Raw genomic sequence first — 27,408 nt, forward strand, 5'->3', positions numbered from 1 at the left:
GAAGGTTCCTGGCTGCATCCTGTCTTGGCTTTGACACCTTGCTTCAGTGTGGACCACAGCCCGGGGGCGATGAAATGCCTTTTGCATAGTGCTTGGCGTCTGATCCCCAGAGGGTTGGTATTTGGATATATAACCTGTATTCGCTTATGTGGCTGAGAAGAAAATAGGTGGTCAACCATACTCGCATGTCTCACCGTGGTCATCAGATGTGTTCCAGGGTCAAGGGAGATAGACAGGACATCCTCAGGCTCCTCTTCAACCTCGGAGTCTGATTCAATAGTTTCGGGCTGGGTTGGTGGGCTAGAATCTCAAGTGACTCCCCAAAGTCCTCTTCTTTGGTGCGGAGCAGGTCTGCCTTGCCGAAGGTATCTGAGTATGAGCGGTACATATTGTTATGGGCCCACCGCCTATCTTACCACTGTTGAAGAGTTTCTTTGCTCCTGCAGGCTGAGCAAGAGTCGCTGAGGGTCTCGTTGTGCTTTGGAAAAAGACACAGTTTACAGATTATCTGGAGGTAGGTCCACGGGTACTTTGAATGGCACGAAGGGCATCTCTTGAAAGATGTCCATTCTATTACCTTCTGCACGTCCTTATTCTCTGCTGTCACTAAGTAGGATGCGTGACCCTGTAGGTGAAGAGGGGCTACAAGGGCCAGGAGGCTTTATTCTTCGCCAGCGATGCCTGTGGTAGTTCACATGGAGAAGGTCAAAGGAAGGGTAGTCACACTGAAAAGCCTTCTCGGTGAAAGGAAGAAAAGGCAATCAGCTACTAGGCCATGACAGTCAGTGTAGAAACACGACGAGACCAGGAGCAGTGCCAATACATGTCCGAGCCAGAAGGCACAGACAAACAATCTAATAATATTCTGTGCTATTCTATGCACATTTATAGAGTGCATGGTGACCCATAGACATCCCAGCTCTAGCAACACAACACAGAGATCACCCATGTTTTTAGGACTTTTCAGAAAACATGTTCATTTTTGGTGAGTCTCAGTAAGAGAGGGAGGGTGTTCCTTTGACCCTGCCTGCAGGTAGGTCGCCCCCCCAGCCGCCACACGGTCCTCCTGTGCCCTGCTGCTGCCTGCCAGTTCTCGCCGCTGCCAAGTGAGCCCCTGCGCCTACGGGCGTCCCGCTGTTGCTGTGCCCCCTGTGACCCGTACTCTTTCTTTGTTCTGTACCCCGTAATTCTCCTGCTCTGTGCCCCAAGTGACCCGCTTTTCTTTGTTCTGTACCCCGTAATTCTCCTGCATTGTGCCCCCAGTGACCCGCTTTCCTTTGTTCTGTACCCCGTAATTCTCCTGCTCTGTGCCCCCAGTGACCCGCTTTTCTTTGTTCTGTACACCGTAATTCTCCTGCTCTGTGCCCCCAGTGACCCGCTTTTCTTTGTTCTGTACCCCGTAATTCTCCTGCTCTGTGCCCCCAGTGACCCGTTTTTCTCTCTGTACCCCGCTCCCTAGTCCCACACTCCTGCCCGTGCCCCCCTCCCCCCGCTCCCCCCCGGTCCACCTTCCCGCCGCTGCACCCTGCGGCCACGCCCCCGCTGCCCCATTCGCCACCCTGCTCCCGCCTCCCAGCTGCTCCTCCCTCCCACTCCCACTTATATGGAGGCCGCGCCGCTGGCGCGCCAAAGGCGCGCCTAAGGCAAGCCCGTCTGTGCCCGTCCGCGCCCGACCAGCGCCCAGTGCCAGGACCCCTGGCCCCCGCCGTAGCCAACCCACCCGACGAAGATACAGTGCCACCGCCCTCCACGCACTCAACACCGGCCGACAGCCAGCCTGCTTCAGAGCCACCCCGAAACGCACCCATGGAGCCTTCGCTTGCCGCGCCTGCAAGTTCACCTGCCCCCGGACCTGCACCGAGCCCGCCAGGACTGGCGCCAACAACAACCACCTCAAGTGCATCCTGCTCAACACCCGCTCCGTCCACAAGCTCGCCGTCGAACTCTGGGACCTCCTCGACACAACGGCACCGGACGTCGCTTTCCTCACGGAAACCTGGATGAACGCCTCCTCAGCCCCCGCCATCGCCATAGCGATCCCGGAGGGCTACAAGATCACCCGGAAGGACCGCATCAACCAAGCCGGAGGCGGCATCGCCATTGTCTACAGAAACACCATCCGCGTCACGACCAACACCGACAACACCCTCACTGCCGCCGAACTTCTCCACTTCCAGATACACACCGACCACAAGACCACCCTCAGAGGCACCCTCATCTACAGACCCCCGGGCCCTCGCACACAATTCAGCAAAGCCATTGCAGACTTCATCAGCCCGCTCGCCCTCGCCTCTACCGACTACATCCTCCTAGGGGACCTCAACTTCCACCTGGAGAACAACAAGGACAACAACACCACCTCCCTGCTAGACAACCTTGCCAACCTCGGACTCAAGCAACTGGTCAACACCCCCACCCACTACGCCGGCCACACGCTGGACCCCATCTTCTCCTCCAGCAACCACATCTCCTTCAGCCACTCCACCGGACTCCACTGGACCGACCACAGCTGCGTCCACTTCAACTTCAGGAAAACCACAATTAACCACCGCCCGCAACAAGCACCCCGTAGATGCTGGAGCAAGATCACCACCGACCAGCTCACCACCTCCCTGAGCCAAAACCTACCCTCCTACACTACGGACTCCAACGAATCAGCCCTCAACCTCACACAGTGGATCACCAACTGCGCCGATGCCCTCGCACCACTGAAGAACCCTCCCAGCAACTCCGACAGCAAAAAAGCCTCATGGTTCACCAACGATCTCAAAGACTCCAAAAAATCCTGCCGTACCCTCGAGCAAACCTGGCGCAACGACCAGTCATCAGGAAACATGTCAGCCCTCAAGACGGCCATCCGCAAACACCACCAGCTGATCCGCACCACCAAAACGGGCCGCTTTCAGAGACCGACTGGACAACAACTCCCACAACAGCAAGGAACTCTTCAGCATCGTCAAAGAGCTCTCCAACCCCAGAGCCAGCAACAACGACATCACTCCATCACAAGACCTCTGCGACGCACTCGCAACGTTCTTCCACCGCAGGATCGCCGACATCCATGACAGCTTCGGCACCCACACCACGTACTCTTCCACCGAGTCTACCCCCCCCACCACCACCCTCTGCACCTGGACCCCCGTCAGCACGGAAGACACCACCCACACGATGAACTCCATCCACTCCGGCTCCCCAGCGGACCCCTGCCCACACCACATCTTCAACAAAGCCGACTCCATAATCGCACCCCAACTCCGGGACATCATCAACAACTCCTTCACATCCGCCACCTTCCCAGAGAGCTGGAAGCATGCGGAAATCAGCACCCTCCTGAAGAAACCCACCGCGGATCCCACAGACCTCAAGAGCTTCCGCCCCATCTCGCTCCTCCCCTTCCCAGCCAAAGTCATCGAGAAGACCGTCAACAAACAGCTGACCACGTTCCTCGAGAGGAACGACTCCCTCGACCCATCGCAGTCCGGATTTCGAGCGAACCACAGCACCGAGATCTCCCTCATCGCAGCCACCGACAACATCAGGACCCTGCTGGACAACGGTGAAATGGCCGCCCTCATCCTCCTCGACCTGTCGGCCGCATTTGACACCGTCTGCCACCGCACCCTGACAACCCGTCTCCACCGCGCCGGGGTCCAGGGGAAGGCCCTGGAATGTCACACCTCCTTCCTCGCCGACAGAACTCAGAGAGTCCGCCTCCCGCCCTTCCGCGCAGCACCCACCAAGATCATCTGCGGCGTACCCCAAGGATCCTCGCTCAGCCCAACCCTCTTCAATGTCTACATGAGCCCCCTCGCAGCCATCGCACGCAAACACAACATCATCATCATCTCCTACGCCGACGACACCCAACTGATCCTCTCCCTCAGCAACGACCCGGCCACCGCCAAAGCCAGCTTCCTGGAAGGAATGAAAGACATCGCAGAATGGATGAAGCACAGCCGCCTGAAGCTGAACTCAGACAAGACGGAAGTCCTCATCCTCGGACCATCCCCATCCGCCTGGGACGACTCCTGGTGGCCCCCCGCCCTGGGAACCGCCCCCAAGCCCACGAACCACGCACGCAACCTGGGATTCATCCCTGACTCCTCCCTCACTATGACCAAACAAGTCAACGCCGCTACATCTTCCTGCTTCAACACCCTCCGCATGCTCCGTATGATCTTCTGATGGATCCCCACCGGAACCAGGAAGACGGTAACCCAGGCCCTCGTCACCAGCCGACTGGACTACGGGAACGCCCTCTACGCCGGGACCACCGTCAAACTACAGAAAAAACTCCAGCGCATACAGAACGCATCTGCTCGACTCATCCTGGACATCCCCCGACACAGCCACATCTCGGCCCACCTAAGAGACCTGCACTGGCTCCCCGTCAGCAAGAGGATCACCTTCAGACTCCTCACCCACGCACACAAGGCTCTCTACGACATGGGCGCCGAATACATCAACACCCGCCTCACGTTCTACACACCTACCCGCCAGCTTCGCTCCGCCAGCCTCGCCCTCGCCACGGTCCCACGGATTCGCAGAACCACCACCGGAGGAAGATCCTTCTCCTACCTGGCGGCCAAAACGTGGAACTCCCTCCCCACCCACCTACGAATGACGCAGGACCATCTCTCCTTCAGGAGACACCTCAAGACCTGGCTTTTCGAGCAGTAGCGGCACACCCCCCCAGCGCCTTGAGACCCTCGCGGGTGAGTAGCGCGCTCTATAAATGTTACTGATTGATTGATTGATTCCACAGTTTAGCCATCTTGTAGCCAAAGGAGTTTCCACATATTCTTGCTCTGCGTATGGATGGAGCAGTGACCAGGCAAGCATTGGTGGAACACAAGGCTCTAATAGGTGTGTGATGGGAGATCAAAGATCTAAGGATTATAGGGCCTTTCCTTTGAAGTGCTCTATGAGCTATATATAGGGCTTTAAATGTGACCCTTTGCTCAACCGGTAGCCAGTGCAGGGTGGCCAGGACCTGCCGGGAAGAGTGGTGTCTGGGAATATTCAGCAAAGCTCAAGCTGATGCATTCTGCACCACCTGTAGTTTTTTGATGACCGATTTTGGGGCTCCAAGGTAAAGTGAATTCCTGTAGTCCAGGTGGGGGAGGACAAGTGCCTGTAGCACGAGCTGATCAGGGGGAGAAGCAGGTGTAATATTTACCGGAGCATTCTGAGAATGCCATAGCAGAATGCAGAGAGTTTTGTGGCCTGGGCTTCCATGTCTAATGATTTGTCTAACCATGCTCCCAGGCTTTTCCACCCTGGCAGCAGGGGGTGCGTCTAAGCTATCAGGCCAGCCCAGGTTGATGTGGGGGTTGATGTATTGCTCTGTTTTTCCCCCGCTGAGTTTGAGGCAGGAGTCTGCCATCCAGCCTGCAACTTTCCTCTGGCAAGGTCCTAGTGTGGGGGATTGAGGGTCTTGTCCTTGGGTTAGAGAGAAGACCAGTTGGGTGTCATTGGCATATGAAACCAGGGATTTCCCGAATGCCGGTACTATATCTGCCAGTGGACACAAGTATATACTAAAGAGAGTGTCGAACTCAGGGACAAGCCCTGCGATACTCCACACCTCAAAGGGAGAATGTCTGACGAGCATGTGCTGTCATAGACTTGAAAAGTCTTGTCCTTTAAGAAGGTGGTATGCCATATTCGTGCCAGGCCATTAAAACTTGAGCTATGGGTTCTGTTGATAAAAATGTCACAGTTTACCTTGTTGAATGCTGCACTAAGGTTAAGGAGGATAATGGTCGTTATGCCTACTCGATCAAACAGCATATTTGCCTCCTCTACTACCACCAACGAGGTGAATTCAGTACTGTGCTTAGGGCATAAGCTGGTCTGGGTGGGTTGAAGAGTGGTATTAGTTTTTTTTAAAAATCTTTGAGATGTTGGGTTACATGTTTCTCTACCAGTTTACTCAGAGCCCGAAGCCGGGAGATGGGTCTGTAGTTTCCTGGACAGAGAAGGTCAAGGTTGTTTTTTACAATTGCTTTGACCATGGCATGCTTCCATGTGGGGGGCACTATTCCTTTTTCAAGAGAGAGGCTGGCCATTTCTATCATCACCAGGAAGGCAAGTTCCACCGATTTAGCAAGAATGTGTGGTGGAGTTGGGTCAAGCGAGGAGATTGGGGAAGTTCACCAAGCAGATATTCTGTAATGTTTGATTATTTTCGATTTAGCTGGGACTGTGATCCTTGTTGAGTTCAGGGAAAGTGATGTAGATATCAATAATCCTTTTTAGGAAAAAGCATGCGAGGTCATGACAGTGTGTTGCAGAGGGATCAGGGGTGACACTGTAGGATAGGGGTTCCATAAATGCTTTCACAATCTAGAATAGATTAGAGTCAATGTCCTTCCATATTTACTACCAGACGGCAGTCACCGAGAACTCGAGACTGGAAAGACTTCTACAAAGAAAACCAAGTTGCAACAGTCAGAGCACAAAACTAGATGGCAGGAGTATGTAGAGCATGTGCATTAACAGTCACACATGCTATGAACCAATGTTTTTTTGGGACTGATATATCTTATATTCTGCTCAGTAAGAGAGCCTTAGCTAGTGCTCCTAGTGGGCAATGATCCACTCCACTCATCACATTCACAATCAAACATATTATAAATTCTAAAAGAAAAAAATGTTTATATAACATAATTAACATAATTCAGTAGCATCGAAAACTGATAGGGTGCTCCAAAGAAGAAGAAAGTGAGACAGTAAGGTGTGAGTGAGTTGTGACCAAGTGACTGAGAAAAATAAACAGTATCAACTCTAGATAAAAAAAGACTTAACAGCAATTAGCAAAATGTTTCTTATAGGACCTTAGTATCAATCTGTATATTTGTCCTCATTACACAATAATTATTTTAGGCAGTCCAAGATCTTAATTATCATCAATGTTTCGACCCCTAAGAATCAATTAAAACTGGGTCTTATTCAATTATCATCAATGTTTCGACCCCTAAGAATCAATTAAAACTGGGTCTTCCTTAGGACACAACAGGATGCACCCTGTAAAAAAAGAATGGAGGAGGTCATAGAGATGGTATTATATTCAGCCTCTAAAACTTAGGACCAACCATAATATCACCTCCATCCCTGCGGAACATATGCCGCTAATACTGAAATAAAAAAGAAAACAATCTTTGAGCGGACTCTGGGAACGTTTAAAACAGTGGCAATAGCAAACCATGCTACTATTCACAAGGTTATCAGAGGAATTCTGGAAGCATTGGGGCTTGACTTCTAGAAAACTAGGAGCCATAGCCACATTAGAAAATTTTGAAACATAATGAGGTCAATAAGTGCTCCAAACCATGCAATTACTTGTCAAGTCTTGAAGAAAGGGGTCAATAGATGATCCCCAAACACTCTGTATAAGGTAAATCATATTCAGTATTATAGAAAATTATTAAATGTTATACTTGAATAGCATAAATAGGGCAAAAAAAACTTCAAATGGCTGGACTCCAAACTTGCAAAGGTGCCTGTCAGCAATAAAAGTAAGATGCAATGCACACTGAATGTAACTAGAATAGTTTGCGATGTCACTTCGGTGTGCTTGCTATGATTATGATCTAATACCCTTGAAATAGCATACACGAGTCAACCACTAAAAATAAGGTATAGAATGGATTCTTTAAAGAAAATTTTGAATTATGGAGTATAAAGCTAATTATAACATTTGGAGGCAAAAATATAAAAAAAATAGTACTACCAGAAAAGACTATCTTGATATGCAATTAGTGGTTATACTCTACTACACTTGGAATATTATTGAAAGAGCTAACAATCAGATAAATGATTAAGAATAAACATAATGTGAATGTTGTAGTACAAGACATGTTCAGAAATAAAAATTGCAATACAACAGTACAAGTAATTTTTAAAAACTTTGTGAATACAAATACAAAAGAATGTTCAATTAGAACAAAAGGAAATGTTACAGCTAATAGCTAGGTAATCACACAACTCATATAAATTTGAAATGGTAAAATGTGTATGCAAGCCTAACCATTGTCATGTTGTTATTATATACCAATCAAAGCCCTTAACAAAACGACTATTTGATCATCATAAAAACATTTTCCATAGGCATTGTAGCCTGTGCTCCCTTCCATGCGTTTTCCTGTATATCAGGAATATGGGGATTACTGGAATTCCTCGACCATGGTGAGAGAGCCTTTCAATATAGCAGCAAAATCCACCAAAGCTAGCCTCATAGCATACCAGAGCATCATGGATTATGAAGTGTTATGCTGGGAAGCACACTATTGATGTTATAATAGCCACCTCCAACAATACTGAAGGTACAATATCAACAACTCCCACCACATCATCAAAGAAAGCAGAGTTGGAGTAAAAAAAAGTAAATCTATTTTTCTCCACATATTCTGACCTTGAGGATATAGTGGTAGTCAACACTTTAGAGTTGAAATGGTTACAGATTGATATTGTTGACTTTGATATTGTGACATACAACCCTGTATTATGGTTTCAAGTGAATTAATACAAGCATGCAAAATCATGATCCTTTCATGGAGTGGTTTTACAGGATAAGACAATCAACACTTGCTAACACCTGGGTGAATGTCGTACGTCGAACAAGACCCTGGTAACTGTCCCACTCTATGACTGGAGCAAAAATGATGTGAAACCATGAGTAACAGACCGGGCACTGAGAAGACAGTGTTTACCTCTAATTCCTCCAGGTCCTTTCCATAGTCACTGGACTCTGCAACTGCCTGTTTGCTGGCTAGCCAAGCCTCAACCAACTCAATCTCCTTTTGGAACTGGAACCACTGCTCCTGCTCCCGCAGCTGATCCTTCAGGTTCCTACTCTTGTCCAGCAATGTTTGGTACTCCTTTATTACAGTCTCGAGCTTTGGAATGATATTGACACTGCAAAGAAAATACAGATCGGCATGCAATGCCATTGCAATGAGCCTAAGGTCTTGGGAAAAAGTAAGATGCACACATTATATTTCAATTTCCAATAATTTCCTTGAACGAAAACACTTCCCAGCTAGTGCCCAATGCCTTAAATGCATCAGGATTAATTATATCTCATCAATCAAATGGGATTAGCAGACTATCAACATTTATTGACATCACATAGATGTTTGTTCAATATTAATATCTACATGGGTAGAACATTATTCATTGTAAATTGGAAAATACAAGAAATAGATAAAAGCATGAAAGGGTATTAAAATAAACATCATCGGTACTGAGTGGAATATTTATGTTTTTAAACACATGTTTTATAGTTCATTTAGCTACAAACAGAGTGTAAGAGTTGAGTAGTTGCTGCCTCTGGAGAAGTGGTTTCTTCTTAATTTTTCTCTCATTCTGCTCCAACGGTACATGGTGGAAGCTGTTTGGCTTCTAAAGTTTGAAGGTGCAAACTGTAGTCATCAGCATTTAAACAGTATCAAAGATAGATGACTCAGAAGAGAAATAAGGATGGCTACCCCAGGAAAAGAAACCAAGGTGGCTGCCTTGGGAACAGAGCCTTTAGTTTCTCCACCTAGATATCAAAAGGAGTGGACAAAATAGGAAAGCCTCAGCGACCATACAGGAGAGACGCTCAACAGCTTTGTATTTGTAACTGCAAATTAAAAAAACTCACAATTAAGGCTTCACATTGTAAAGTAAATCCATAACATGGATTATTTCAGCGAACACATTTATAGTTTTTGTCTGTTTTTATCTTACCACTCCGGGTTTTCACTGGCTATCAAATTGGAACCTGTGCCCTGTAACTTCACAACACGTGGCATGAAGCCTTCCAGGTCTAGATTGGTGGCCTCCAGCTTCCGCAGCAAAGCCTTTGTAGATTCTTCACTCTTCCCGTAGTCAGGGGTCTCCAGGACATATCCTCTGTCTGCCATCCAGGACTCTGCCTCTAAGAGCTACAGCAAGCAGGCGAAAAGTACAGAAAATATAACTACAAATTTCAGTTTTTCCCCAACGACCTAAACCACCTTTGTGAACACCCACGACTCTGTGACTAACTCGAGACGCAGTGATGGAGAGAAGGATAAGTTACTTACCTGTAATCCTAGTTCTCTTCCAGGGATATCCTCATCAAAGTCATAAACACTGAATATTCCCGCCCATGTGCGGGGACCCCGGAAATAATAAAAATTATATATGAAAAACACATATATATACAGCTCTGTATATGTATAAACATATATTATTTTTTCCAAGCCAATGCAGCCCCCATAGTAGGCTAGACAATGTAGATCTAAATATCCAATAAAACATCATAATAATACACCTAAATCTCTCTCTCTTTTTTTTTTTTAATGAGGTAAAAACTCATGAGAAAGAAAAGAAAACACTGTGCCAAACACAGATCCACCAAAACATTGTTAGCCTGCAGGCTGCATTGCAATACAATACCATAGAGACTGAAAAGCCTTGTACAGGTACAAACTGGCACTGTGCCTTTAAGGCAGCCCTGATTCCAATATCCCATCATGCCTCAGGGGTGACAGTTGGGTCAGTTGTTCTTTGCGGGACCTGTAGTCCTAAACACAAAGATATACTTCTTCCATATTTAATAATACAGTCCTCTCATTTGCCTGGGGAGTGCTTATGACTTTGATGAGGATACCCCTGGAAGAGAACTAGGATTACAGGTAAGTAACTTATCCTTCTCTTACAAGGGATCCTCATCAATAGTCATAAGCACTGAATAGAATAGCAAGCCCACCTTCCACCTGCAGGCAAATGAGAACTGCACTAAAAATTGAAGATAACAACCGAAATAATCAGTTGTTGAACAGGTTCCTCAAGGAGGCTTGCCCTACTTGAGTGTCTGCTCTGGTGTTCGAGTCCAGACAATAATGTCTCGTGAATGTATGGACAGATCTCCAAGTAGCTGCTTTACAAATCTCGGAGAGTGGGACATTATTGAGAAACGCAGCAGTAGCCGATTTCCCTCTTGTGGAATGTGCCTTAGGTAGAGACCACAACGGTTTTTGAGCTAGTTGATAAGCCAATTTAATGCTTGACACAATCCATCTGGCAATAGAACGTTTAGATGCTGCAAAACCTGTACGGACAGCACCATAGTTTACAAACAATTGGTCAGACTTTCTGACAGCCTTAGTTCTATCTAGGTAGAATTTGAGAACCCGCTTAATATCCAAAGAATGCAACGCCCTCTCAGCTGGCGAGGAAGGGTTGGGAAAGAAAGTTGGTAGCGAGATAGTCTGATTTACATGAAAATCGGACACTACCTTAGGTAAAAAAGAAGGATGAGTCCTCATCACCACTCTATTAAGGTGAAAAACCGTGTAGGGTTCTTTTGAGCAGAGGGCCTGTATTTCACTCACCCTACGTGCTGAGGTGATAGCTACCAAGAAGGCTACTTTCCACGTAAGGTGCTGTAATGTAGCCTTATGTATGGGTTCGAAAGGTGGACTCATAAGCTTTGAAAGAACCAGGTTCAGCTTCCAAGGAGGCGAGGGAGGCCTTCCTGGGGGGTAAACCTTTTTGAGTCCCTGCAAAAAATCTATCACCACTTGAAGTTTAAAGAATGAATGCTGAGAGGGAGAGCGCCTATAGGCCGTAATGGCCGCCAGGTGCACTTTGATGGAGGAAAATTTCAATCCTACCCTGGCTAAGTGAAGTAGATAAGGTAAAATCAATTCCTCTTGACATTTCGTAGGGTTATATTGATTTTGAATGCACCAAATGTAAAATCTCTTCCACTTACAGAAATATGAGTGTCTTGTAGAAGGCCTCCTAGCTTCCTTCAATATGGTCATACATTCCTGGGGAAGGTTTAAATGGCCATACTGGAGGACTTCAGGAGCCATGCTGTTAAGCTCAGTGAGGGAAGGTTGGGATGGTAAATCCTCCCCTGCATCTTGGTTAGCAAGTCCTGCCTGCACGGCAGACGCTTGTGCGGGCGGATCGATAGGTGAAGGAGATCTGGGTACCACCACTGCCTCGGCCAGTCCGGTGCTATCAAGATCATCTTGGTGGCCGAGTGTTGCAGCTTGGTCACCACTTTCGGGATTAGCGGAAGAGTAGGAAAGGCGTATGTAGGAGAGTAGGGTCTGCTTTCTATGTTCACCCCCACTTTTTGCTTTTGCTTTACTGGTTTTCGACTTAGATGTGGCTGTGGGCCTGCTAATCAGACCCACAGCCCTGCTGTTCTCTCTCTAAATTGATACTATGTACTTTAGGTGCATAACCCATTTGGATAGGATCACCTTATTGGCCCCTGTACAGTGTACCCTAGGTACCCAGGGCATAGGTGTACCCTAGGCCTACCAGGGGCTGCAGCATGTATTATGCCACCCCTGGCCTTCCATTTTGACACAACTGGCTGATCACTCAGCTGGGGCAAGGTTGTGTAATCACCCCTTGCTTAGGTGTAGTATTCCTATACCTAACTTACATATAGACACATGTGTACCTATCAGCCACTCCTATGGCAGGCCTTAACAATCCTGGAGGCAGAGTGCTTGGTAACATGTGAGATGGTGCTCTAGCATGAGCTGAGCCTGTCTGCAGCTTTCGGAACCATGTCCTTATAGCTGTTCTATGATATAACCTACCATATACTCTTAAAGTGCCTTATAATCTTAAACGGTTAGGGTAACTATGGTTTGGCTTTATCGAAACATGTCGTGTAAGGTGTCTAACACTGTGGAATAATACCCCCATGCCATTTCTGGACATGAGAATATTATTCCCACCTTCTAGAGGGAAAGACATGTTGAAATCATACTTTACTGTTAGCCTCTGACCAAAGCCTCAGCATCACAAAATGGATGCTGCTGCCACGACACAAGTCTGACCTCCTGCTGCTGGGAGTGATCCCAGCCAGGGAGGCCTGGACAATAGGTTTCCTGCTTGGGGAGGTGCTAGCACCTCCCCAGACAGCCTTTAGTGTATTGGGGCAGGGTGGGCTGAAAGGAATAAGACATGCCTGGGGCACACAAGGTGTTCCTTGCATAGTCCAGTTCAAACCGGCGCTGGGGCACTCCAGCCCCAGCTCTGGCGCGAAACTGGACAAAGGGAAGTGGGTGTAACCACCCCCTCCCAGGTCCCACCCATAAGGCGTGACCTAGCAGGTATCCCAGCCCCCCAGATTAGTATAAGAGTGGGAGTTGGGCCTCAAGACTTTAGATTATCCTGAACCTGCAAACTTGAACAGAAACTCTGGACCTTCGACATTCGACGAAAGAAGAAGACTGAAGAATCTTCCTTGTGGCCAAGGAGTGGCTACCCTGTGCAAACAGGCACCATCAAGAGACTACCCTTTGCTTTGCTAAAGTTCTACGAGGGACCGACTGCAGAGCCCGACCAGAGCCTTGACTTCCAGACTTCTCCGACCCTGATCCACATCCACAGCAGAGCTGTGATCCGTGGAGGCGACGAGAGACGTGGGACCGGCTACCTGGGAAAAGTGGCTAGTATCTTCAAGCGCAGCTTCTGAGGCACCCTCGAAGTTGTGCACCGGGGATTGAGAAGCCCCAACCCCAAGCACCATCTGCACCGAAGATCAGCCCCCCACACTCCACGAGTCCTGCGTGGGGCCCTTCTGCATTTTCCTGCTTGCCGGGTCTGTCCGGTTGCTTGCCCGCTGGCTAGTGGCCTTTGTGACGACGCATCCTGAAATCTTCATTGCTGGTTTGGCTCCTCCAGACTGGCTCCTGCTTCTTTGAAAAAGAGAAGCACCCCAGACCTTCCTGGTCTGCACCAGAAGCAAGTCCTCCGTTCTGCGTGGGTTCCACTGGCCAAGGCTTGGTGAGTCCTAGTCCAACTTCGACGCCGTCGACAGCAAGAGCCTTCGTGGGACAGCTCGCCTCCTGGTCCTGGTCGTCCTCGACGTTCCCTGGTCCTAGTGGCTGCAGCGACAAGCTTCACCTTCACCTGCAATCTTCACGACATCGCCTGGTTCCTTCCTGGTTCCACATGGTCACTGGCTAGTGACCTTGACTCTGTCCCTTCTGCTTGCAGGTCTCCTCTCTTCTTGATCCCAGCCTTGGGATCCACTGGACACTCTTCACTGACTGCCTGTCAGCATCTTTCTTCAGGCATCCATAGGAGTCGACGACGAAACCCGACGCAACTTCACCCCTATGCACCCGCAGCCTGTGGGCTAGGTAACTTGGGTACTCCGGTGCTCCTCAGGATAGTGACTATCCTAGTGTCTAGTTTTCCAGTCTCGACTTCCTAGCTACTCCGGAAGTGTCCTAAATCTATCTATTTCTAAACTGTACTATTGCTAGTGACTTTTACGCATTACGCGTGAGTGTTTCCACTCTTCACCTGAATCCCGGGGGCCTCCCACTTCCTAACCTTTGGTAGTATAGTGTAGCCCCAGCGATTCCCTAGGCCTAGGCCTATCCTATTTCCGTGACAGTGGTCCTTATACCACTTACTTAGTATATGGTTTGCGTGCCCCTAGGGCCTAACTGTATTACTTACCTGTGTGACTTAATGTATGCATAAATAAGACTGTGTTGTACTTACCTCTAATCTCATAAAGAGTGCTGAGGGTTTGACTAGAATAAATACACTTTATTTTATATATATATCTGTTGTGGTGTCCTTTCATTTGGTATTCAAGGGATTATATATGGTATCACAGCTGGCTTCACATGCCATTTAGAGTTTAGCCTAAGACTGCTCTTGTCCATGCTACCACTAGGATAGCTGGTCTATAAGAAAACAAGTTACTTACCTGTAACTGTAGTTCTCCAGTATTGGACCTTTCATAGATTCACATGCCTGAATCATTCCCCGTCGTCGAGACGGGAGTCTCCGGTACATAAAAAAGCTTTGCTTAGTATCATAGCAAACAGAAAAAAGGCCTAGGCCCATTTTCCTTTGCAACCCATAACCTTCGTTATGTAAAAAAGGACTAAACCAGTCCCTGAGCCAATCAGAGCCTCTCACCCTCTAGAACACTCCTGAGAGAACCTTCTGCCCTCAGATTTTCGTGCACTTGTGCAATAACACTCTTTGTGCTAAATCCGAGGTGAGCCTCTCAGGGGAGGAGGGTGGGTTGCATGTGAATCTATGAAAGGTCCAATACTGGAGAACTACAGTTACAGGTAAGTAACTTGTTTTCTTACTCCAGTATTGGAGCCTTTCATAGATTCACATGCCTGAATCAGAATAGCGAGCAGTAAATAAATGCACATTTTTTGTTACCTAGAAAGTGAATCCAGGAAACATATACAGTGTGATAAAAATGGTATCTGTAAACCAAATTCCACCTCTCAAAATTTCTTTGCAAATGGTAATACAATAAACAACCATAAAATGTGCCAACGTACATAATAAAGGAAGGAGGGATGGTAAAGAAGGCTCACCGTTACTGGATAAGGTTCCTCAGCACCGCTTCTCCCACTGCCACATCTCTCTCTGTGGCTGCATCCAAGCAGTAATGCCTGGTGAAGGTGTGTGTACTCGTCCAGGTCGCCGCCCTGCAGATATCCTGGATCGGTACTCCTGCAAATAGAGCAGTAGAGGTGGAGACTGCTCTTGTAGAATGAGCACGGACTCGTGCATTCAAAGGTCAGCCAGCTGCCTGATGACAATACCCTATGGCACTTGATATCCATCTGGCAATTCCTCTCTTTGACAAAGGGAAACCCTTTCTGGGTGCGCTGTAGGCCACAAAAAGCTGTGAAGACTTGCGGAAAGGCTTAGTTTTCAGCAAATAGAATTTCAAACAACGCTGGACATCCAGCGAGTGGAGAGCTCTTTCCGCCGCTGTTGATGGTTGTGGAAAAAATCTTTTGAGAATTAAAGGTTCGTTCAAATGAAAGTCAGTTGGAACCTTAGGGATGAATCTTGGATTAGTCCTGAGTATTATCCTGTCCTCCTTGAACTGCAAGAACGGCTCTTGGATCGTGAGAGCCTGAATTTCTCCCACTCTCCTGGCTGAAGTGAGTGCAATGAGAAGCGCAACTTTCCAGGAAAGAAATTTCAGTTCCGCCCTGTGAATTGGTTCAAAGGGCTGTTTCATCAACTGGGAAAGAACGACATTCAATTGCCAGAGAGGTGGTGGTGGTTTTATTGGAGGAAAAACTCGGAACAGACCTTTCATAAACTGCTTGATGACTCTAGCAGACCACAGAGATGGACCAGAGGCCGTTCTTCTAAAGCGTGAAATTGCAGCTAGATGTACTTTTATAGACGCATGCGCCAAACCAGACTTAGCCAAAAGCAAGAGGTATGGAATAATCTCGTGAGCTTCTGAAAGCAGCGGATGAATGTTAGACCTTTTGCACCATAAACAGAACCTTTTCCATTTCATCCGATATGTCTTGTTTGTACTATCCGCTCTAGCTCTAGATAGAATCTCTCTGCACTCCGTAGGGATATTCAGATGTTGAAATTCACGGTATTCAGGAGCCAGGCTGCTAACTGCAGAGATTTCGGATCCGGATGCAGCACTTCCCCCTGGAACATTGTCAGCAGAGACGGTATCGGCTGCAGGCAAATCGGGCGCTCCTCTGACAGTAGAAGAAGCTCTGCAAACCAATGCTGTCTGGGCCACCACGGAGCTATCAGGATTAACCTGCATGGTTCTTTCTTGATCTTCATAAGAACCCGCGGCAGGAGGGGAATTGGAGGAAAGGCGTAGGCAAAGATGCCTGACCATGCCATCAAAAACGCATTCCCCCAAGATCCCCGTTGGGGAAGCCAGCTTGCGAAGAACCGGCATTTTCTGTTCTCCCTTGTCGCAAAAAGATCTACTAATGGAGTTCCCCATTTCTGGAAGATGTTGTCCAAAATCCCGTTGTCGATTTCCCAATCGTGACAGACAGACTTTAGTCTGCTTAGAGTATCCGCTTTGGTGTTCTGGTCCCCTGGAAGATGTTCCGCTGTAATGGATACTTCGTGTCGTAGAGCCCATTCCCATATCCACTGGGCTTCCCGAGACAGGGAGAGAGATCTTGTGCCTCCCTGTTTGTTCAAATAGTGCATTGCTGTTGTGTTGTCTGTTCTTACCAACACGACTGCACCTTGAATCCTTGGCAGGAACGCTAACAATGCTAAGCGGACGGCTCTGAGCTCCAAAAGGTTGATATGCAATTGTTGTTCGTCCGCTTTCCAACGACCGCTGACCTGCAGATCCTGAAGGAATGCTCCCCATCCTTCCAAGGATGCATCTGTTGTAATGACCAATGGAGCTGGCTGAGTCAGGAAAGAAAGACCCTGTGAGATGTTTCGTTTTCGGGTCCACCATGTCGCCGCGTGGACCATGATCGGCGTCACTTTGATTATATCCTCGAAGGATCCTGTCGCTTGATGCCACTGAAGATCCAATTGCTCTTGTAACGGACGCATCCGTAGTCTGCAGCAAGGTACGAGGGGAATGCAAGATGACATCGTTCCCAGCAAAGACTTGTACCTGCGTACTGAAAGAGACTTTCTTTTTATAAACGCCTGGGATAGAGATATTATTCCGCGCTGTCTCTCCTCGGAGGGGAACGCTCTGTTTACCTCCGTATCCAGAATCGCTCCCAAGAAAGTTATATTTCTTGAAGGTTGTAGAGTCGACTTCTCCTCGTTTAGAGTGAGGCCTAAACTGGCAAATAGTTCTATGCAAGCCTCTGTTGACAACTGGGCTGACGCTTTCGATGGAGCCTTGACTAGCCAGTCGTCGAGGTAAGGAAACACTTGGTGTTTCTGTCTCCTTAGTACCGCTGCCACTGGAGCCAGACATTTTGTAAAAATCCTCGGGGCCGATTTCAGACCAAAAGGAAGCACCCTGAATTGGTAATGATCTTCGGCCACCACGAACCGAAGGTACTGCCTGTGTGAAGGATGGATTGGAATATGGAAATATGCATCCCGTAAATCCAGTTTGGTCATATAATCCTCTGGGTTTAACAGCAGCAGAATATCCTGGAGGGAAATCATTCTGAAGGTCTGATCCTTGAGGTAAGTATTTAGGGATCTGAGATCCAAAATGGGGCGCCATTGAAGAATGTTTTTCTTGATCAGAAAAAAAAAACCGGGAATAAAATCCCCTTCCTTTCTGGGAATTCGGTACCGGTTCTATTGCTCCCTTTCGGAGCATTGTCCGAATTTCTTGACGCATCTGATGCAAATACTTGACCTCTTGAAATCTTGGAGGTGAACAAGGGGGGCTTTCCAGAAATTCTAGAGTATGACCGAATTGAATTATCTGGAGGACCCATTGGTCCGTCGTTATCTGCTGCCAATTTTGATGATGATAGGAAATTCTTCCACCCAGGGGAATATGTGACATATGAGGAGTAAGTGTCACCAGAATGTCATTGTCTTCGGGTGGTGTCTTTCCCTTGACGACCTCCTCGACCTCTAGGAGTAGATTTTGTGAAACCTCCTCTTTGTGAATATTGTTGTTGACGATATGGTTGAGATGATGTGGAGTAGGAAGAATAACGGCCTTGTTGATAACCCCCTCTATAAGAGGGCTGGCCCCTACCACGTGAGCCACGAAAAGGAACTTTCCTATACTGCAATGTTCCCAGAGATTTCGCTGTTTCCGTATCCTTTTTTATACTCTGTAAGGCCTCATCCACATGTTTTCCGAACAGATCTTCCCCATTGAACGGAAGATCCAAGATCTTATTCTGGACTTCAGGCCTAAAAGATGTTGCTCTCAACCATCCTTGTCTGCGCAAAACCGCCGCTCCTCCCAGAGATCTGAAGGCCGTGGTCGCAATGTCCATTGCACAATCTATGACTTCAGCCGAAGTCCTTTCACCCTCCTGGAGGATTTTTCTAGCCTCTTGTCTGTCCGCTTCAGGTATGCTATCAATGTATGGTGATAGGTCGCACCACATCTGCCTATCATACCTGCCCAGGATGGCTAGTGCATTTGCTGCCTTAACCAGAAGAGCAGACATGGACGAAAACCTTTTTCCTGCATTATCCAAGCGCCTACCCTCTCTATCCGGTGGCGTGGAAATTGGAGCAGAGGGATTCCTCGACTTTTGCTGCGCCGCTTGAGTTATAACCGAGTCCGGTTTGGGGTGACCTAATAAACAAGCCGGAGCATCGGAAGGCGCTTTGTATTTTTTGTCCAGCCTAGCCAGCACTGGAGTAACCGTTGCCGGCGTCTCCATCACTTTGAGACCTTCCTCCCATAGATGACTCACAATTGGAAGAGATCTAACAGTCTTGCGAAACGGTTCTTTAAAATCATATAAAAAGCATTCTGCTTTATCTGATGACATACTGAGCGCAAATCTCTGCGCGGCTCTTTCCATCAGATTATGGAACCCTCCAATGTCCTCCGGAGGGGAATCCACAGGTCTTGGTGACGGAGATGAAGGGGACGGAATCAAATACTCATCCCATTCCTTACTAGGATCTGTTATCTCCCCTTCCTCCTGCTCTTCATCCTCAGAAGTGTCCAGAGCCGGCTGTGGCAAAGGTGTTAGTGGCCGCGGAACCGGTATCTCCTGTCTTCGCAGTGGTGTGCATGGCACAGAGTGCGCCGGAGCCACTGGCATCCTTTGGGTAGACTGAGGCAAAGTATGCCTCTTCTTGTAATCATCCAACATGAACTGCAAATCCGTCAGAAGAGAAGCTGGAACACTCACCATCTCTTCCTGTTCATGTTGTCGGGGGGGGTCCTGATAACCCCCATACTCATCCTCCCAGTCATCCTCCTGACATTTAACGTGCAACTGAGAGGGGCTACTTGCATAGCCAAACGGGCCCTCATTATCCTCTTCCTGCGAATCTTCTTCTTCCAATAAATGGGATGGAACCAGAGGCGTTACCTTACTAGGAGACGTAATATCCGGGGTAATCCTTCTTTTCCTGTCAAAACCCCGCTTTTCCGGGGTTTTTTCCCTCGTCGACGAGCCCGTCGACGAGATTGCCATTTTAACCGCCGTCGACATCGTCGTCGTCGATGCCGTCGTCGACGCTGTAGACATAGTCGTCGTTGCCGCCGTCGACGATGTAGCTGTCACCGTCGTCGACGGTGCCGTCGACGATGTAGTTGTTGTCGTCGTCGTCATTGCCGTCGCCGTCGGCGCTCTCGTCGTCGACACTGCCGTCGACGATGCCATCGTCGACGAGAGTACAGGCTTAATAATGACTTTTACTTCACTCTTCGTCGTCGACGACGCTACCTTCTTCGTCGACGATCCCGTCGACGATGTAGATTTTCCTAATTTCTCCTCAGGTGAAGTAGACGCTGGCTTTTTAAGCGCATGTTTAATTTTAAGGGGTGATTTTGAAGGCTCAGAACTTGTTTTCTTTGGCTGTTCCACCCCTGAAGCATGACCCTTGCTCTCCTTTTCTTTAGTTTTAGGAGATTTTGAGGGACTGCGCTCTGAAGACCCAGCAGTGGTCTTTTTAAGAGCCTTCTCAGGTTTCTCCCCTGAGGTATGAGCCTGAGGAGATCTGCCTCTCTTCTGAGATCTCCTTGAAACATTTGACGCCTCCTCACTGTCACTAGACACGACGTCCTTCCTGGTTTTAAGTTTTTGGAGCCAAATTAGCAGTCTGCCTTCACGATCCCTTAAAGTCTTATTAGAAAAGGTGCGACATACCTTACACTCCTTCGCCTGGTGGTGTGGGTAAAGGCAGTATATACAGTCCTTATGAGGATCATCAGTATATAATCTCTTCTTTGAGCAGGTGGCACAGGCCCTAAACAAGCCTTTCTTTTCTTTATCAGCCATTCTCCTAGATGATGTAGAAATTTCAGTAGAAAAAATCACCTCAATCTAAAACCAACTGTAGAATTTGAGCAGAGCTCAAAGGAGACTCCCTAGCACAACGTGCGGTAGAAAATCTGAGGGCAGAAGGTTCTCTCAGGAGTGTTCTAGAGGGTGAGAGGCTCTGATTGGCTCAGGGACTGGTTTAGTCCTTTTTTACATAACGAAGGTTATGGGTTGCAAAGGAAAATGGGCCTAGGCCTTTTTTCTGTTTGCTATGATACTAAGCAAAGCTTTTTTATGTACCGGAGACTCCCGTCTCGACGACGGGGAATGATTCAGGCATGTGAATCTATGAAAGGCTCCAATACTGGAGTAAGGTTGACTTTACAACCAATCACCATAAGGGTATTTGGACTGATATAAGGTGTACACTAGAACTAGTGACATCATACATCAGGCCAACTTCTCACAGCGTACACAAATGTCATTGACCAGTCGATCAAAAGGGCATTCCCCAGAGACCCTGGTCGATAGTATCTTGAGGCGAAGCCTCGGCATATTGCTTTCGTCCGCGAAGAGGTCTATTTGCGGACGGCCCCACTCCTCGAAAATGTCCTCTAGCACCTCGTCGTTGAGGACGCAGTCCTCTGGATCTTGAAAGTGCCGACTGAGTGAATCCGCTCGAATGTTGAGCTCGCCTGGCAGGTGTACCGCCGTTATGGAAATGTTCCTTGCCAGGATCCAGTGCCACAGGGATTTAGCCTCCAGCGAGAGAGTCCTGGAACGAGTACCTCTCTGCTTGTTCATGTAGTACATTGTGGTGGTGTTGTCCGTTTGTACTAAAATGGAACTCGTCCTGATTGAGGGCAGGAAAGCCTTGAGGGCGAGATGGACTGCCCTGAGCTCTAGCATGTTGATGTGATATAGCTGCTCGCTGCTGGACCAAAGCCCCTGGGTCTGTAGAGTCCCCAGATGTGCGCCCCAACCTTGTAGCAATGCGTCGGTGATCAATGTTTGCGACGGAGGTTCCTGATGGAAAGGAATTCCCACCTATAGATTGATCGGCTTCAACCACCACTTGACTGACTGTCTGGCCGTTGTCAAAAGACACACTTTGTCCTCCCAAAGAGAAGTCTTTTGGTCCCATTTGTCCTCTAGATCCTGTTGGAGAGGACGCATCCGCAACCTGGCGTTTGGCACTAGGAATATGTAAGATGCCATGGCCCCTAGCAGGGATGATATCTGTTGCGCTGTAGACAGACTGTTGGCTATAACATGCCTGCCTTTTTGAGCGAGGGATAACTGTCTCTCCTCCGAAGGAAACACTTTTCCTAGTTCGGAATCCAAAATTGCTCCCAGGTAGTGTATCCTTTGAGTTGGTGTGAAGGTGGATTTCTTGTAATTCACCCGGAGCCCCAATCGGTGACACAGATTCAGGCAGCGTGACAGCTGTGAGCTTACACTCTGAGGCGATGGACCTTTTAGTAACCAGTCGTCTAGATAGGGATAGACGAAGACTACTGCGCGCCTCAGGGCAGCAGCTACCACCGCCATGCACTTTGTGAACACTCGAGGTGCTGATTTCAGGCAAAATGGTAGAACCTTGAACTGGTAGTGGGAGGTTCCTACCGCGAATCTCAGGAATTTCCGATGACGCTGGCAGATGGGTATATGAAAATACGCGTCTTGCAGGTCCAGCGAACACATCCAATCGCCTCGACGGAGATGTGGATATATTTGGTGAAGTGCTAGCATGCAAAACTTCTCCCTTTTGATATGTTTGTTGAGTGTTCGTTGAACCCTCTACTGGAAGGTACGCCTGTCAGATCCCCTACGACGACGGAACTCCTTCCTTTTCTCTAGACCCACAGCTTTCATGGTCTCGAGTTCTGACTTCATACGAGCCATCTTGTCATCGGTATGTGAACCAAAAAGCGAAGTCCCATTAAAAGGCAGATTGATAATCCTGGCTTGTGCCTCAGGTTTAAGAGCCGTTAATCTTAGCCAAGAGGATCTTCTGGCTGAAATACCATGGGCGTAGGAGTGAGCTGCCAGAGTCGCTCCATCTGCTGCTGCACTTATCACCTGATTAGAGACCAGACTGCCTTCCTGTAAGATCTCCTCAAAGTCCTTATGAATCTTTGAAGAGAATCCCAAAGTGATCTGTCGTAGCGCCCCAAGAGCGCTGAGGCACTGGCAACCTTCAAACTGGAGGCGGCCGATTAGCATACTCTTCTTCCCCAAGAGTCTTGCGTCTTGCTCTCATTGTCCGGAGGTACTGTGGACGACAATGCCACTGAGTGGGTTTTCCTGGCGGCCGCCGTGATCACAGAGTCAGGTGGAGGATCCGCCTTGAGAAACAGAGGATCCTCCGGAGCGGGACGATATTTCTTAAGGATTCGCACCGGAGCTGACTTGATGGTAGCCGGAGTGAGGAAGACATCCATCACTGGTTTAAGCAAACCAGGGACCAGAGGCAACAGTGGACGAGACGCCGTTCTTTCATGAAGGGTCTCAAAGATGACTGAGGAAGTTGTCTCTTGGACAGGCATTGGGTTGTTCAACTTTGCCGCTCCTCTGCACAAAACATATTGAAATGTGCTGATGTCATCCACTGGAGAAACTCGAGATGGAGGTGTATCTGATAGTGTAGGAGAGTAATCTCTCTTGGAAGAACGACTTGAAGAAGAGGATGTAGGAGACCTACGCCGTCTTCTCTCAGATCGCACCGACTCTCTTCTGCGAGAGGTGGACCTTGATCTTCTCCTGGGCGAACGTGAACGCCGTTCATACTCTCTTTCCTGAGAGTAGGAACTTGCTGGTCTCCTAGGCTGGGCAAGGTTCCTCAATCTGGTTAAGGAAATGCATACTGCATGTGCCATGGTAGGCATACGTGGTGGTATGGACTGAGGCAGCACTCTGGTGGGGCTTTGTCCCGGAAGATGACCCTCTTCCTGCCTTAGGAGTGTCGGTGACGCTCTCAATTGAGGACTTGTTGGACAAGGATGCTCTACTGGTGAAATAGGAGCTGGAGAAGAATGTATCACTTCTGGTGATCTGGATCTTGAAGGAGACAGAGGAGATCCTGATCCTGCTGAGGCCGATGGTGAAATGGAAATAGGCGGAGACCCAGAGGCTGAACCATGCTCCGATGTCACATCTGGTGTATATTTCACTCTATGCGGAGACTTACGTCTCGACGCTGACCTGGACGTCGATTTAAGTTTGGACGTTTCCTGATACCCCACAGCGGAGGACTGTCTCGACGGCAATAAGCCTATCGCCGGAGATCAGGACTTCAACGCCGAGTGGACAACCGGCGATGAGTCATGCCTCGACGTCGAGAGCCTTGTCGTCGACGGAGCGCTTATCCTGGACGGAGGCCTAGAACCCGACGGGGAACTTCGCCTCGACGTCTGTATCTTCGCCGACATCATGGAAACTTTTGACTACGGAGGCGCCTGCCTCGACGTCGATCCCGACGGAGGCGTCCGCCTCGACGTCGATCCATGCTCCGACGACGACCTTCGTCTTGACGTCGGCAATGTCTTTGACGACGATCGCCTTTCTCTCGACGGTGATCCAAGTCTCGACGTCGATGATCGCCTGTGTTCTTTTGACAACGATCTTCGTCTCAACGTCGCTGTAGATTTTGACGTCGACCGTCTGTACCTTTCCCTCGACGTCGACTTTAGTCTAGATGTTGACTTTGACGTCGAACGGTGATGTTTCTCCTTCGACGCCGATCGATGTTTCCTCAACGGCGATGTTTTCGACGACGAAGTATGCGTTTCGCTGCCGGATCTTGCATCGACGTTGATTTTCTCTTGGAAGCGTGACTCTCCCTGGTCTCCTCACCTCTCAACGATGATCCCGCCGCTGGATTCTTCGACGCCGAGCCCGACGCCGATGGAGAACACACAGGGATCAACTGCTTCGATGTCGACCGCATTTCAGAAAGGCCATAAAGCCTAATCCTCTCCCTTTCCTTCAAGGTCCTCTTTGAAAGGTTCTTACAATGTCGACAGGAAGCAGGAGAGTGTGTGTCCGGTAGACAGATGATACACACATCATGAGTATCCGAAGAAGCCTTCTTTTTGCCACAGGATGGACAGGGCATGAACAAGGAAGGCATTTTCTGACAGAAAAAAGTTTAGAAATCTGTCAGGAAAATCAGGAAATGCTTCACCAAACAGGAGAATAATTAAGATGAAACAAAAAATTCACTAGAAAACTAGCAAATTCTTGACTAGAAAATTAAAAATGAAGAGAGCTGAATTCCAGGTTCCTGACAGAAGGAGCCGGAAAGAACAACTGACCCAACTGTCACCCCTGAGGCATGATGGGATATTGGAATCAGGGCTGCCTTAAAGGCACAGTGCCAGTTTTTACTTGTACAAGGCTTTTCAGTCTCTATGGTATTGTATTGCAATGCAGCCTGCAGGCTAACAATGTTTTTGTGGATCTGTGTTTGGTACAGTGTTTTCTTTTCTTTCTCATGAGTTTTTACCTTATTAAAAAAAAAAAAAAAGAGAGAGCTTTAGGTGTATTATTATACCTATGATGTTTTATTGGATATTTATATCTACATTGTCTAGCCTACTATGGGGGCTGCATTGGCTTGGAAAAAATAATATATGTTTATACATATTCAGAGCTGTAGATATATATGTGTTTTTCATATATAATTTTTATTATTTCCGGGGTCCCCGCACATGGGCGGGAATATTCAGTGCTTATGACTATTGATGAGGATCCCCTGGAAGAGAACCTCTCTATTAGTCATGTGGACTTTAACAGCCACTAAAGTGCATCTCTCACACTATCTCTTTCCCCCAAGATGCATACCATGGCGTCCTCTGCTGTTTTTAAGGCAGGAGAGACTTTGGCCTGCATTGACAATCCAAGAGTTTTATGCTTCAAACCAATACACACTAGGAAAAGTGAACACACTACACCAACACCATTGTATTAAATACTGAATTGTACACCTGATGAGGGAAAACAGTGTGAGAAGTTGGCCTGATGTATGATGTCACTAGTTCTAGTGTACACCTTATATCAGTCCAAACAACCCTTATGGTGATTGGTTGTAAAGTCAACCTTATAGACCAGCTATCCTAGTGGTAGCATGGACAAGAGCAGTCTTAGGCTAAACTCTGAATGGCATGTGAAGCCAGCTGTGATACCATATATAATTCCTTGAATACCAAATGAAAGGACACCACAACAGATATATATATAAAATAAAGTGTATTTATTCTAGTCAAACCCTCAGCACTCTTTATGAGATTCGAGGTAAGTACAACACAGTCTTATTCAAGCATACATTAAGTCACACAGGTAAGTAATACAGTTAGGCCCTAGGGGCCACGCAAACCATATACTAAAGAAGTGGGATAAGGACCACTGTTACGGAAATAGAGTAGGCCTAGGCCTAGGGAATCGCTGGGGCTACACTACACTACCAACAGTTAGGAAGTGGGAGGCCCACGGGATTCAGGTGCAGAGGGAAACACTCACGCGTAATGCGTATAGTCGATAGAAATAGTACAGTTCTGAAATAAGCAGTTTAAGGACACTTCTGAAGCAGCTAGAGAGTCGAGACTCGGAAACTAGACCCTAGGATAGTCACTACTCTTGTGAGCACCGAAGTACCCAAGTTACCTAGCCCACAGGCTGCGGGTGCATAGGTGTGAACTTGCGTCGGGTTTCGTCGTGGACTTCGATGGATGTCTGAAGGAAAGTTGCTGACAGGCAGTCAGTGCAGAGTGTCCGGTGGATCCCAAGGCCGGGATCAAGAAGGAAGGGTACCTGCAAGCAGAAGGGACAGAGTCAAGATCACTAGCCAGTGACCACGTGGAACCAGGAAGGAACCAGACGATGTCGTGAAGATTGCAGGTGAAGAGGTGAAGCTTGTCGCAGCAGCCACGGGTACCAGGAGACGTCGAGGACGACCAGGACCAGGAGGCGAGCTGTCCCACGAAGGCTCTTGCTGTCAGCGGCGTCGAAGTCGAACTAGGACTCACCAAGCCTTGGCAAGCGGAACCCATGAAGAATGGAGGACTTGCTTCTGGTGCAGACCAGGAAGGTCTGGGGTGCTTCTCTTTTGCAGAGAAGCGGGAGCCAGTCTGGAGGAGCCAAACCAGCAATGAAGATTCAAAGGTGTGTCGTCGCAAAGGCCGCTAGCCAACGGGCAAGCAACCGGACAGACGCGGCAAGCAGGAAAATGCAGAAGGGCCCCACGCAGGACTCGTGGAGTGTGGGGTGCTGATCTTCGGTGCAGATGGTGCTTGGGGTTGGGGCTTCTCAATTCCCGGTGCACAACTTCGAGGGTACCTCAGAAGCTGCGCTGAAAGATACTCGCCACTTTTCTCAGGTAGCCGGTCCCACGTCTCTCGTCGCCTCCACGGATCTCAGCTCGGCTGTGGATGTGGATCAGGGTCGGAGAAGTCTGGAAGTCAAGGCTCTGGTCGGGCTCTGCAGTCGGTCCCTCGTAGAATTTCAGCAAAGCAAAGGGTAAGTCTCTTGATGGTGCCTGTTTGCACAGGGTGGCCACTCCTTGGCCACAAGGGAGATTCTTCAGTCTTCTTCTTTCGTCGAATGTCGAAGGTCCAGAGTTTCTGTTCAAGTTGCAGGTTCAGGATAATCTAATCTCCTGAGGCCCAGCTACCACTCTTATCCAAATCTGGGGGGCTGGGTTACCTGCTAGGTCACGCCTTATGGGTGG

At 48.3% G+C, this 27,408-nt stretch overlaps 1 protein-coding gene across 1 annotated transcript in view; it reads right to left on the minus strand.

Moving 5' to 3' along the window:
- Positions 1–27,408, minus strand: part of SPTBN5 (spectrin beta, non-erythrocytic 5) — a 1,776,766-nt gene that overhangs the window by 279,690 nt on the left and 1,469,668 nt on the right. The window contains exons 56-57 of the mRNA XM_085627084.1: positions 9,736–9,932; positions 8,715–8,919 (exon numbers count right to left, since the gene is read on the minus strand). Coding sequence (XP_085483210.1) covers positions 8,715–8,919; positions 9,736–9,932 — 402 coding nt within the window. The remainder of the gene's footprint in view (positions 1–8,714; positions 8,920–9,735; positions 9,933–27,408) is intronic.

Source organism: Triturus cristatus, chromosome 9, assembly GCF_964204655.1.
Source record: "Triturus cristatus chromosome 9, aTriCri1.1, whole genome shotgun sequence".
Lineage (NCBI taxonomy): Eukaryota > Metazoa > Chordata > Amphibia > Caudata > Salamandridae > Triturus > Triturus cristatus.